This window comes from Calypte anna, chromosome 5 (genome assembly GCF_003957555.1).
Source record: "Calypte anna isolate BGI_N300 chromosome 5, bCalAnn1_v1.p, whole genome shotgun sequence".
Lineage (NCBI taxonomy): Eukaryota > Metazoa > Chordata > Aves > Apodiformes > Trochilidae > Calypte > Calypte anna.
In genome coordinates this window covers 15,395,997-15,410,505 of record NC_044250.1, presented here as the reverse complement: position 1 = coordinate 15,410,505, position 14,509 = coordinate 15,395,997, and the positions used below count along the sequence as shown (strand labels likewise).

The following is a 14,509-nucleotide window of genomic DNA, read 5'->3' as shown; positions in this document are numbered from 1 at the left end:
TTTAAGACAGAAAACTCTTTCTGTCACCTTTTGCTGCGCCTCTCCAAATTAGACAAAGAAGTGGGTTGACACTGAGCTCCCTTGGTTAGTTACACAGCTGCTCATCTTTGCACACACAAGACTCTACTGCTTGACCATAACAAGGACTGTTAATCTCAACCTGACCTAGTGATAAGAGAAACATCACATTTTCAAATCATGCAAAGATGAGCATGTATGTGGGGAACAGGGTGGAAGAGAAACCTCGGGCACTAAGCGAAGCAACACAGACACAGCTTCCCTGTCTGACAGAAATCAAGTAGAAAGAGAGCCTGGAAGAGCTGGGGCTGAGAAGCATCACCTTTGCTTCATGCAGCTCTCTTTTAAGCAGTCACAAAAGGCAACAGGCACTGTGATCAAGGAACATGACCTTACACAGTGCCTGTGACCTGACACAGCAGCGGTGTTTCAATAGCCTGCCCCTCTGGATTAGTGTCACTGCACATTTCTTGCACTTTGTTTGCAACATCTATGGGAACTGTATGCTCATTATTAAAAAACACAGGGAGCCTGAGCTGAACACAGCACCCTAAGGGCAGCTGCCTGTTGGGTGCCTCATTCTAACTTTTGCACCATGCTAAGCCTGAACAGACCTGGACTGGAATTGGAAACTCAGCCACCTACAAAGCTGCTTTGGTTTTAGAGACAGCATTCAAGGCATGGCAAGCTCTGAAACCTAAGCAGACATAGAGAAGTTAGCTGTGAAATATCATGGTTCATGTTGGCAGGATCACAGTCCTATGAGTCCAGTAGAAATTATCTGACAGAATATTAAATCTGGTCCTTAACAGGGACAAAGTGTAAGACAAGCCAGCGTCACTTAGCTTCTCACCTGAACCTGTTGCCTCCCTGATTTTCTCTGCCTTTCTTTTGGCTTTCAGTACCTTTCAGTCACCCTGGACATGGTTACTGGGTATGTAATTTCAGACTTTTACATATCCTACTATTTCAGTGGCCATGTACTTATGGATATGTGGCCCATACTTACGCAGTGAACTGTCTTTGCATCCAACTTCTGAACTGTCTTTGTATCCATGAAATAAGAAAATGGCTTTATAAAATTGGGATGCAATCTTGTCTACCTGAAACCCATAAAGTTCTAATTCTTAAAGCAGAATGTTCATACTCTTCCCCATACAGGGTCCTGGGTTCCTTTTGTTCTGCTACTCCATATTTTTTGCCAGGAAGACAATTGAAAGAAAAATCTTTTCCACAGAAAAAGCTGAAGATCCCAGCCTCCTGATGAGATGGCTTTCTGTGCAGGGAGCCTTTCTTATGTGAGGAAGTGCCAATAGGTCAGTGAGACCTGTGTGCACAAACACCACTCAGCCGTGTCATTACTGCTTGCATCTGGGTTTTGAAAGGTCTTGTTTAAAAAAAAAAAAAAAAGGATAGAAAAAACCAAACATCCTGATAGGAGCAGCTAAACTTTTCCCTTGCAGGCAGAAGTAACTAATGCCCTTAATTAGCTCAGGAATAGTCAAGGAATCCCATGGTGAGGTGAGAAGTTAAGGAGTTTTGTGTTTATTCTAACAAAAAATGTAAGAAAAAACCTGGCCATCTCCTATCAGAAATAAAATACTGAAGGCATTCTTCATATACATTTTAATCAACAACTAATGACAGGAATTCATTCCCTGCTTTTGCTCCACCTGTTACAGATCCTTACTGTCAGCTCTCTCAAGATGCATGGTGGATGCAAATCTGATTGATCAAATGAATCTTTGATGTGAATTTCCTCAAATCTATGGAGTTATACCAGTGGTTAAAAAATAATCCATGTTCTTGAATTCTTCTGGCAATTTACAATGTTCAAAATAGGGTTGTAAGCATCACTTCAGATGTTTTTTATCACATGGATGATTAGCACAAGAGGGCTTGACATGAAATGCTAATTAATTGTTTTCCTAACTAATATTGCTTTGTTAATGAGGTAATCAGCATTTCTCTAGTGTTATTAACCTAGTCAGTGATTGTCTAACACCATGTGATAGCAGATTCACATTTTAAGAAACCATATCAGCTTTGCCTGAGGATTTTCAGGCTCAACCCCACCAGTGTTTGGGCTGACCTAGGATGGTGTTATCAAAGACTTGGTAGCTTTAGATTATGTATGGGCTCATATTTGACAGAAGCTGGCCACTCATCAGCTTCAGTGTGGTGTCTGACTGTCAGTGGCATTAATCCAGCAGATCCCCACAATTTGAGAGCCTCTTTAACAAGCTGTGAGTCAGTGGTGTTTGACATGGGCTTCATGAGGGTTTATCTGCAGTGAGTCAGTGAAGATAAGGGAGCTGAGTTAATATTTACCTGTTGTATTTACTAAAATCACATACCCTTTGATGGCAAATGATCCATGAAATGGGCTGTAAAAGGGCCAAGAGGAATTGTTCTTTTTACTAGTACAGCTGAGGCAGAGTGAAGGCCTCTTGTGTTGCAGGGCCCAATAAAGGAAGGAGTTACTAAGCCCAGGATGTCACTGCAAGGGGAATAGGTGTAATTTGCGTGCCTGGAGTAGAAATAGTTCAGTGGTAAGTGAGCCTCTCTGTCAGGCTGCATTTCCTTCTGAAAAGTTATCATGTATTTCCTCTGAAAATTCCAGTGTTGCCCACTTGAATATAAAAACTTAATTTGAATGTGAATATCCTTCCCCTGCCTGTAGCCCTGAAACCAGTGCAGAGGACTGGAGCAGGCAGTGATTTCTGAGGAGTGCAGCAGCTCTGGTTAGTCTCTGACAGGAACTGTGCTGCACAAGGAATGGCAAAAGAACGGCAAAAATGACAGAGCAGCCAAGCAGAGGTAAGAAAATGGCAAGGCACAGAAAAAGAGGCCCAGGTTTCCTGTTTCTCTCATGAGCAAGATGTCTTCTTGCTTTTCCCAAGGGAGCATCCCAGATGACTGATACCACTTTCCAGATACCACAGATACCACTTTCACTGGTGACTCAATGAAATACTTGTTTTATTCTGTCTGTTCCTTGGACACAGTTTTAATGTGTGCTTTTCATGTTCTTCCCATTCCTTTAAGTGCCAGGTGGGGTCTTCAGGGGGAATCATGCCTCAGCTCCATCCTCCTGTGAACCACCCTACACGATTCCCAGTGGGCAGCCCCACCATGCCTGTGTCACCTAAGGACTATTTCAACCTGGAGGCTGACTTTGAGAAGTAGTCCATATGTGTTTCCTGCTGCTTTTGCACTGCCTGGTAGGAATAAAGGGATTTTTTTTTTTTTCCTAGGGCCAGGAATTGTGCTCCTAGAGTTCTATTCTTCTTTCTGCTGTTGTATCAATATGAATAAACTGGGTGCCTCATTTGTTTGGGTGGGGATGGGAAAGGAAGAGGACTATGTTTTTAAAACACGTACTCCATCTTAGCAGAGTTCTGTATTTGGATTTTGACACTAGCACTGATTTGGGAAAGTTACTACATTCCAGCTTTCCATCCTTATCCTCATCTGAACTCTCTGTCAGTGTCTGGGGTTTTCTTCCCTAATTGCTCTTTCTCCTGAGCTTCACAGCCCTTCCCCATTCCTGTCAGTGACACTGTTCTGTGGCCTGCACTGGGATGCCATTTGAGAGTTCCTGGGGAATCTGTTAGGTTTGGCTGTTACTCTTGCACTATATTTGATTTTAGATCCTCTTCATAGCTCCAGTGTCATCTTCTCCTGATTCAGTTTGTCTGGCAGACATTCTGCCAGTCTACTTTGAAACAAAGCTGAATGGAATTCATCAGGGAAAATGTGCTGTGGGGAAAAGGACCATCAGCAGGAATCTCAATTCCCAGATCTGGTGCCATGAGGTCTGTCAGCTCTGAATTCCAGCCAAAATGGCAGTGCTGCAAGAACAGACTTTACCTTCCAGTAGTGCCCTGCAGCTGACAATGGAATTAATGGGGCACGGACAGTGGGAAAGGGGTAACGTGAACTCATGTTTCATGTCCTGCACAATGCCCTTGCCTGCCAGTGCAGCATTTTCCTAAAAGCAAGGGCAGCAGCAAATCTTCACCTGGCAGACTCCTGCACCTGCAGTGCTGTAAGCCACTGCCATCTGCATTTCATGGCTGCAGAGGGAGCAGCTGAAAGCAGCAGCAGGCCAGCCTCAGGGCATTTGAATGTCTGAATGCTGGAAACTGGGGAAGCAGTGAGCAGGGCATTTGTCCAGGACCACCTCCCAAATAAAAGGGCTCTCACCCCTTGTAGTGAATGCATGGGCAGATCTGACCCCAGCGTTTGTAAAGGACTCAAACCCAAGCTCACTTCAAACTCTGTCTGTGTCCACTGGCTGCTGGCAATCCCTCTGCCATTAGTGTATTCCCAAAGGGTCATGGAGAAGCTGGAATGGGGGGAACATTTGTTCCCTGTGTTTGGTTTTCTGGGATTGGGTGAGGGCCTTCCTCTGTGTCAGAGGCAGTTCTCCCACAGCAGAGATCAGGTGAAGAGTTGCTAGGTCATCTTGTGCCAACAAAAATAAGTAAACCTCTTAAAGATACCCCAAAATTACTGCCATCAAACATCTGTGACAGGATATCTTAAGAGCTGTCATGTAGTGGAGTGTAGATCAGTTCGTGACTGAGCCTGCTGGATTTTTTATGGGTATGTGATAGGGTAATAAAGAACTCTGAGAGAAGCAAGAGACCTTTTTGCAGCAGTATAGTTTGGGAGGTGAAGGAATATATTAGTCTACATTTTGGTGGGACTTGGGCACTCCTTTATGCTTTTTGAGAAACTACAATCTCTGTGTGGATAAAGAATAAATTAAATTCCCTTATATGAGTGGTACAATTAAATCCCATTTGTGCAGCAGAGGTGAGAATTTTGCACTTTGTGGATGAAAGTCATTCCTGGTTTGTTGAAGCAGTTGATCTCTTGCCTTTTTTTGTAAGACACTTTGCATAAACTTCTTATAGGACAGTGCTCTCCTGCCAAATTTTGTTTTCTAAATAAACCAGAGATCTTAGAGTATTTTTTACTCTAACATTTAGAAGGCTTCATCAAGCTGGAAGAGATGACAAACACTTTTTTCATGAGCTAGGGGACTGTGCTGATGTGCAAGACAGAAAAAGTTCTGAAAGGCAGCAGTGATTGCTTTACTAATCAGATCTTTTGAAAAGAAGAAGGCTGTTGTTACCAAAAGAAAAAAAGCAACACTGAAGGGGTGTGGGGACCTCTGTTAAAGAAAGGAAATAAGGAAAGGCCATCTTTCTGTCTCCACATAAATCAAGGAAGAACTGGGTACCTCTTGTTTGAAGACAGGAGGTTTGCTGGGTGCTAATGAACCACTGAAAGAAAACTGAATGAAGCTCCACCTTTCAGGGACTCAGCCATCAATATTTTGTTCCCATGCCAAATTCCTGGACTATAAAACTCTGCCTATAAGCCAAGAAAAAACCACTTCCCTGGAAGGATTTTCAAGTTACCGTTTCATGGCAAGATGGACATAAAACAGGGGAGGTCATTTTGGATCTTCTGCTTAATTTGGAGTTGTTGCAAAGGCAAAGAACCAGTTCAGATCGGTAAGAAAAAAACTATCTAATTCTCAGATTATTTGCTCACATATTGCTCTGCATATAGGTGAAAAATAGGGTTGCCAAATGGAAACATGTACATATTGATGTAAGAGCTGTAGGCATGCCGGATACTGTTTAGCATTGTACATTTTCATCCTTAGTGTTCACCATTTAAGTATGTTAATTTTTTTTCCTTCCAATGCTAAGTGGTTTATTCAATGTTTTCTGTCTTAAGTGACTGATCTTAAAAAGGAGACTCTCTGGATGCAGTTTGCATCGTAAAAAAAAAGGTGGCACCATTTTCAACACATTTCACATGTATTCTTTATAGAAGAAATATGTTACCATAATGCTTTCTAGGCTTGGTTGATCAGTATGAAATAGTGCATTAGGACTAAGCAAGTTTTTTGTGGTTTGCTGCATCCTTGCCTCCTGATTTGGTTTTGGATGTCTCAGGCTTCCCCCAGCTGCTCAGTACACAAACAGCTGATGTGACAGCTATTGCTGCCATAGTAATCTCACAGCTCCCCTTCCAAGAGCAGCCAGACTTTCTCATTTCCCCTCATTGTGATGTAGAAAAGTGCTTCATTACCTACTGCACTTTAGTGCTGCAAACACCCACAGTCCTTTTAAAAAGCTGTTTCTTTCAGGACTTCCTGGCACTTGTGTCTGTTGCTCATTTCTAACATTAAGATCTGAATTTTTCAGTGTCCCCCTGCTGATTGCTTGGTAGGAATATTTAATAATATTTTAGAGTACACTGAGTACATTGGTGTCTCAGTGATTTGAAATGTGTTGCTATGTTAATTCTCCTGAATGTGCTTGTCAGGGCTTAACACTGGCCTGGCAATTAAACCGAGTACCAGACGCTCTTTATGAATCTCTCTCTCCTCCTTGATAAAGAAAGGAGAGAGAATAAGGGAGAGAGACTTATGGGTTGGAAACTAAACTACACAGCTTTAATGAAACAGGAATGATAAATAGGAAAAATGACTAAATCTATACAAATATACAGGAAAACTGATCCCAGGTTCCTCTCCCTGTCCCCCAATAACTCTCCCATCCCCACTGAGGCTGCAGGGCAGCCCTGGGACAGTCCAGGCTGGAATCCTGGGGTCAGCAGCAGTTGGGAGCTGGAGGCAGGAACACACAGATATGGGCTGGCACGGATCAGGAGCACAGGCAGAGGAAGGGATGGAATCCTCCCAGGATGCCGGGTGAAGGAAGGGAAGCAGGAAATCTGGCTCAGCCCTCGTGATGCCTCAAATTTATACTGAGTGTGACGTATAGGGGATGGACTCTGTTTGGTCAGTTCTGGCATCTATCTTGTCTGTTCCTCCCCAAAGGAGGGCTCAGGTGGGACCTCTTTATCCTCCTGGAGGGTAAAAGTTTTCCTCAGAGCTGAGCAGTGTCCTTGGCTCTGCACACCAGGCTCTAGCAGTAACTATAAACATCAAGTGTTATCAGTTCTAGAAGCAGACACTGTCTGAGAAACTTGCTGTTAATTTCAGCAAGTGCAACTACTTAAAGAGACTCAGCTAAAAGCAAAAGTACAAGACAGAAAATCACCTTTATCCTGGCCCAAACCAGGACAGTGCTACATGAAAAACACAAAAATTTGCCTGTTTTAATTTGTCATATTTTCAGATGGGCCCAGGAGAAATATAAAAATAATTCTGCAGCAAGCATAAAGTTAAATTCCAGTTGATTTAGATTGGCTTTGTGCAGCTCAGTGGTATGGAAACTGCTTTCTGAAGTGATGTCTTAGATGCAGTTAATGGATCAGGGTCTTTGGTAGAGGTCCAGCTCAGAGGTCCACAGCATAAATTTTTGGTTGAGATGAAAACCCAGTAGTTGTGAGCTGAGTCCTGAGGCTGATGGCAGCTGCTGAGAGCAGTGGCTGCCTTTTTGCTGTGATATCTACTGGAAATGGCCCAATTCAGGACTTTGGACCAAAGTCTGGGTTACAAAGCAGGATTTTAAAGTAGAAATGAGATTTAGGCAGCCAGGATGGAATTCCCTTCCCTTCACTTCAGATACCTACAGTGTAAATGCTGGGGGGTTGCAGCTACATTTGCACACCTCAGTCACCTTTATAGGCAGTGGGGAGAAACATGCAGTCTTGGACCATTTTCTTCTGAGGTAGCCATGTAAGGCAGGGAAGCCATCTCACAGCGCTTCTCATGGTTAACTGTAAAGGAGTTTGGACTCATCTGCTCACACTGAAGGTATCTCTGGCATGGACTTCAAAATTTCAGTGAGATGAAACTCCTTCTGACAAGTTAGTGTCTTCCCAGGGGTAAAATTTTTGGCTTTGAAAAATCTCTTATATTTTGGGGGGAAAAAAAAAAAAGAAAAAAGAAAAAAGAAAAAGGAAGGGAAAAATAAAATTCAGTGTGGTGTGAATGTCTAAGCTCCCATCCTCTGACTCTTTTTAGTCCGGGTCTCTACTGTCAGTAGGAGTGAATGTGCCACCTGGGGCAATTTCCACTTCCATACCTTTGACCATGTGAAGTTCACTTTTCCTGGCACCTGCACATACAACTTTGCTTCACACTGCAATGACAGCTACCAGGACTTCAGCATCCAGATCAGGCGCAGTGACAGGAACAGCTCCCTCATCTACTTCACTGTCACCATAGATGGAGTCACCTTGGAGGTGAAGGAGACAGGCATCACAGTCAATGGGAACAAGTGAGTATAAACCATGGGATTGTTTCCCTATGGTGCAGTAGTTTCACTGCTGTGTGCTCTCTCTAGGAAGTGGTGCTGTTCTGCAGAAGTGCAAATGTCTGTGCATGATATTCACAGTACTTGGAACAGGGTATCCTCTTCAAAGAGTCCAGCCCAGAGTGGTGGATGAGCCCAGAAGTCTGTGAGCATCTCCCATCCATCAACACCAACATGTTAAGCAAAAGGCAGTGTGTATGTTACAAAACCAGAAGGTTTTGTATCCAAGCCAACATCCTTGATGTTGGTTTGATTTGGAGGGATGGATGGAAGGAGAAAGGCAACTCATTTTAATTTTGTATAAAATACATATTTGTGTTTTTTTCTCAAGACATTATTCTGTGGTATTAACCCTGCTTTTTTATGTAGTTGCTCAGGACCAGATGGTCCTTTAGGAAAAAGTTTCCTGCTTTCAGACAGTTCAGTCTAGAAAATCATACAGCTTTGTTTGGGATCTTCTTACAAAAATGCCAGAGGCTTGAAAAGGCAGAATCCACACCTTTAGTTCCAGTCTGAAATGAACCAGAAAACAAACTGCTTCCAAAAGGATAAAAATAATGCATAGGTTAAAAGTTATATGCAACAGTAGCTGAAAGTTGGGCAGAGTTTAAAGGGCAGTCTTCATGAGAAGTGCTCCCAGCTCCCAGGTATGAAGGGCCAAGGCAAGCTTTAGTTCTGGGAAGGACCTTCACAATCTTGTTGGAGAGAAAACTGGAAGCATTTGGGCTGTCTTCTCTTGACAGCCTTCCAGAAACAACCAAATCTAGAGTAACATCACTCAGTATCTTTGAAATCAAAAGGGTAACAAAACTCCTATCTTTTAGCCCTTTCCTGATTTTCTGAGTTTTACAGGCTCTGGAAAATGAGTGGTAGTTGCCTTAGAAAAACTGAAAATGAGGCTGAGCCACACCAGTACTTAAGTAGCAGAAAAGACTTTTTTTCCAAACCTCTGTGAATCCCAGATGTTAAGAAAAACTTGGAGGGATGATGAGAACCTGCAGTATCCTCATTTGGAGAGTAATTTTCCCAGTGTTGTGATCTTGCTCATTGTAACCTTTTGGTTATATGTAAACAATCAGAGCTGCATTAATATAAGTGAAGTGGTTAATGTAGTGTTGGCACACCCATGACCAAAAAGCATTGTGTTGGGGATTAAGGTTGGTAGAAGGTCACAGTGAGCAAGGTGAGCACACCTTAATTGTAATGCATTGTGTGGGTGAAGGATGACCTTGAAAAATGTGTCCCTGTGGCTGATCTGCTTCTTTCAGCTCTAGTTTTTATTTACTGTATGTCTGAGAGGATTTCATCAGCGTTTTTTCAATGCAGTCTGTTTTGTTTGCTCCAATCTCCAGGATCCCCATGCCCTTCAGCTTGAAGAGCATCCTGATTGAGGACACCTGTGCTTACTTCCAAGTCTCTTCCAAGCTGGGCCTGACTCTCAAGTGGAACTGGGCTGACACTCTGCTAGTATGAACAGCCAGTTAGTTGTTTTTCTCTTGGTGAACTTCATCAGTGACAGAAAGCAGAGCTGGGTGCAGCACCATGTTGATATAAAAGCTCCTGAGGGGAGGTGTCCCTGTATCCAGTATCCCTGTATCCATGAGCTGTTTCCATGTGGCAGGGGCATGGAGTCACAACCCCCAGGCATTCCCAGCTGATTTTATGTGACAAAAGGTGCCACTGTTAACTCTGGAGATCACACCTCTGTAGCTATCTGCTGCCTCCATGGGGCACCAGCAGCAGCACAGTGAATTCCTTGAGCTCTGAATTAGTAATTGCCCTCTGTCTTGATGCACATCTTGAGTGACACCTTGGCCTCTCATTCCAAAGCCTTGCTCTGTGAGAGTTCCCATCTGTACATCCACACCAAAAAGTTCTCTTCTGCAACAGTGTATTTACACAGCTGGGTTAGAACATTACCCTCCACAATCACCACAGATTAAATTGATGAAAGTTGTATGTCAGGCTTTGCAGTTCTGAGAGAGGGCAAAAGATGAACAGAGAGATAAAAAAATCAGGAAGCAGTCCAGTGGTATTCAAATTTACTTCTCCTGTACTAATTAATACCTGGACTATGGCAAACACCAGCAACAGGGGGGACAAAATTTCAGGGTGACACACTGGTAGGAAAAGAACTGCCTTGTTTGGTGGACCTGAGTGACTCTGGTACTACCTCCAAGCATCTAGGAGCAATTAGATGCAATAATTCTATCTAGCATGAATTAATGTGCTAACCTGGCTCTGTATTGCTCCCAAATAGGGGCAGAATAAGTTCTGGACAGACCCACCCCTAGGAGGGATATGAAATCTTCCATTTAGCCTGCAGAGTAGAAAAAGCCTTAGATAGGGCTGAGAGCTGGGCAGAATCTGCTTGAGAGCACCCAACACCTGAGCACAGTTATATGGACTGACCAGAATGGAGCTGTGGTACCTTGCAAGAGGCACCACATATCTGTGTCCCAGTGTCTCTATAACTGGAGACACTGGTCCAGGTATTAACCCAGTATTCAGCAGTTTTCATTTAGCTCTCTAGTGGTTGAAATCATGGAATGGTTGGGTTGGAAGGGACCTTAAAGTTCATCCAGTTCCAACCCTCCTACATGGGCAGGGACACCTCCCACTGGATCAGGTTGCTCAAAGCCCCATCCAACTTTCCTTGGACACTTCCAGGGATGTGTTAGGAATGACAGTTGCTAGGGGATTATCTTCCTGTTCCTATTCAGCCTGTCTGCAGGTAAGTTTTACAGCAGGTTTGTAATGTAAAAGGAGAGCAGCAAAAATGCTCAGGACTGGTTTGCAGCACTGTGCTTTTTTATTGTCAACATTTTGCAACATTATGCTGCTGTGGGCAAAAGCCTTTAAACTCTGGATCTCCTCTTTTCTTTTGTAGCTGGACCTGGAAGAAACATATAAAGAGAAAATATGTGGTCTGTGTGGGAACTATGATGGCAATGAGAAGAATGATTTGATTATGGATGGTAGGCCATGAACACAGAATTTTCCACTTAGAACTGTTAACCTGTGACACAAAACTTGATACCTGTTCCCACCTAGCAGTGTTTCAGATTTCCTAACAGACACTCTTAAAAACACATGAACATTTTCACATCCAGGAGATGTATTTTAGGAGGTTCTGGGATTATTTGTGTTCCTCTGCCTTTTGCAAATATGCAAGAGTTCTAAACATCTTTGACCCAAATTAATTGCCTGGCTATCATGCAGCAGAATTGTTAGATTTCTCATTAAAAGTAGCAAACTTAAAGAAACTTTTAGTCTCAAACAAGGCATGAGTGCATATTCTGTCTTCCATTTTCATCATTTTACAGTTAGGTATCCAGGGTTACTGTTTTGTGCCTCTGTAATGAAATGAAAGCATCATCACTGAGCAGAGAGATTTCCCTGAGGATCTTTGCCAAACTGAGCACTACACCTTGGTGTCATCCACTGACACCTTCAGGTATTGCACTGAACTGGAAAGAGGAGAGCAGAGCAAACAACTGAGGCTTCAGTCCTGCACCAAGTTGTATAAGCAGAAAGAAATCTGCACCCTGAGGCATGAGCTGTAGGACTGGAGCCAAAATTACCCACCTAAACTTCTTAAGTCACCAGGGAAGTATTGTCATTTACCTCACCCCTTGAGAAAGAATCCTGATCTTTTATTAAAAATATCACTTTAGTGGTAGATGTGTAGCTCATTTTCATATTCCTTATTAAACTTTTGGAATGCATCTTAGCCATAGTGCTGCATTTACTTCACCATTGCAGTAGAGAAAAACTAAAGCTGGCTCCAACTTTCTGAAGAAATGCTTTCCAGGTGAGAAGCATTGCTATAAAGACCTCAGACTCTTATGCATCTGGTTCCACAGATAACAGGCTCCCAGGGACCAGGTGGGATGCCTTCAAGTCCCTTCTTTCTGCTCTGAATACATCCCTCTACCTGGGCTAACAGGCAGCAGTCAGTCTGCCTGCCCAGGCTAACATCTACTAAAGGTCCAAAATATCTTTTCACTTTCAGACTCTTTTTCCCTTGAGAAAAAGTTATCAGGAAAATAAATAAAAAAAAATCCCATTTCTGCACGGAGCAACTCTTCTTGGAACTTTTTTATACTTAATGTCAGTTGAGATCCTTGGCAAATCACCTGGCTCCCAGAGCTCAAGGCTTTAGAGTGGTTTCTGTTTCCAGAAAAGTTAATAGCAAAGAAACTGAAAAGAACTCTTTTGTGGGAGTGATTCTCTCAGGGCTGCACTTAGTTAAGGTCCTGTTCCAGAACAGAAGAACAGGTATGATCAGAAATTTGTCTACTGAGTCTTAAAGAAATAATCAGAGAGCAGCAATTTATACAATAATTTGCTAGTAGTAGCAAGTTATTAGACTCTCCCTCAAAATATATAAATTTCACATTTTTCCAGAAAAATTTCCCACATCCAGGATCAGGTTTCTAAGCAGCACTGTGGGAAAATGCACTCCTGTAGCTCCTGTGATGGTTACATACATGTGTTGCATGCCTGACATTGTCCTGCTCCCTCTTCCCATCTTCTCTAGCCTGTGGAAAGCAAGGGATTTCCAGATGATTCCAAACAATCCCCCGAGGCTCTAGTTTAAGTTCTGATGTTTGGTCATGGCACATCAGATACAGAACTCTGTCAGCTTAAATGCAACCATAGCAAACATCTTTGGAAGTGATAAAGTGCAAAAGCAACATCAGGAGTCTCATGTAATTATAATGCAAGTGTGCCAAATTCCTGGATCTAGCTCAACAGGAATTATATTAGGCTGTCATCTATAATATGATAACATTTATTCTAGTAAAATTTGGGCAATTGGTGAAGATCATACCAACCCAAGAGCCTAAAGATGAAGTTAATCTTTATAGCCCACCTAAATAGCCCACCTTTCTAGCCCATCTAAATAATTGCAGGCTATTACTCAGATTTGTGTGGGGATTTTTCAGGATATAAAATGCATCCGAGGCAGTTTGGGAACTTCCACAAAGTAGAGGATCCATCAGGGAAGTGTGCTGATGTGACTCCAGGTGGCCAGACAGGAAGACATCCTAGGAGGGAAGATGATAGATGCAGTAAATATGTAAGTATGTGTGGCCAAGAAGTGGCTGTGTTGAAACAAGTGTTAATTGCACATGTTAATTACAGAGCATCCACTGAGCTTAATTTTTCAGGTGTTTAGCCATGAATCTGAGCCACATGTTGATCTTACAGCTGAAAGAATATCCTATTATAGTGTTACAGGTAGTGGGAAGATGCACAGCTGGATGACAGCTTCTGTTCCAAGGAAAAGTGTCTCATGACAGAAAATGAAGAGTGGATGGTTTCCTGGTGTCCCTTCCAACCTGAATTATCCTGACTGTAATCAAAAATGGGATGCACATCCCTAAACCTGAAAGCTGATAAAGTATCAAATATTGCTTTTCTTTTCCTTCCTTTCTTTTCTACAGAAAAAAAAATGCAAAAAACTGATGTCCCGTTTTGGAAACTGCCCCAAAGTTGTTGCATTTGATGACTACGTGGAGACCTGCACTGAGGATATGTGCCACTGTGCACTTAATTCCTCTCACTCTGACCTGAGCTCCAGCTGCATATGCAGCACTTTAAACCAGTACTCCAGAGACTGTGTCCTCAGGAAGGGAGACCCTGGGGAGTGGAGAACCAAAGAACTTTGCTGTGAGTAACTGCTGCTCTGGACATGTTTTTCAGGTTAGATATTTATGCATGTGTTCTGATCCCAGCAGAGCAAAACTAGGAGCTCTGGTAATTACTGTGGGTCAGTCTGTGAAAGCACTTTGACAGAAGCATTGTTAATGGAAAAGCTTCTAAAAATTTAACTTACACTTCTAATTTCAGGAGGAAAATTATTTTAATATTGTCCCCCTTCTCCTTATGGCTAAAATATCTCTGGATCTTCTTGAACTTTACCATGCAGGGTGAACTCATGAACAGCCTTGCTTTAAATGTTGGCATCTAGTCAGAAGAAGGCCCTGTGAAATCTGATGTGTTTATCCTTAGAATATCCTTAGAATATCCTGTGTTGCCACTCTCAGCAGTGGAAGCTACTGAGCAGGAAATCACTCTAAATCCAGGAGGAAGGCTACAAGTAGTTCTCCCAGACTGCTGATGTGGATTGAGATAGAAAATAAATGCCAGAATGAGAGATGCTTTAGACAAAGATAAACTATTATGACTCCATAAATGGTTTGGGTATCCTTTGCTTGGATCATGAC

General features: G+C 42.7%; 1 protein-coding gene across 1 annotated transcript in view; it reads left to right on the top strand.

The window, feature by feature from the left end:
• The first annotated feature begins 5,467 nt into the window (after positions 1–5,467).
• The window catches only part of LOC103530470 (mucin-5B), a 43,930-nt gene continuing 34,888 nt past the window's right edge, over positions 5,468–14,509 (top strand). Inside the window, exons 1-6 of the mRNA XM_008496035.2 lie at positions 5,468–5,549; positions 7,982–8,237; positions 9,626–9,740; positions 11,164–11,251; positions 13,226–13,359; positions 13,727–13,952. Coding sequence (XP_008494257.2) covers positions 5,468–5,549; positions 7,982–8,237; positions 9,626–9,740; positions 11,164–11,251; positions 13,226–13,359; positions 13,727–13,952 — 901 coding nt within the window. The remainder of the gene's footprint in view (positions 5,550–7,981; positions 8,238–9,625; positions 9,741–11,163; positions 11,252–13,225; positions 13,360–13,726; positions 13,953–14,509) is intronic.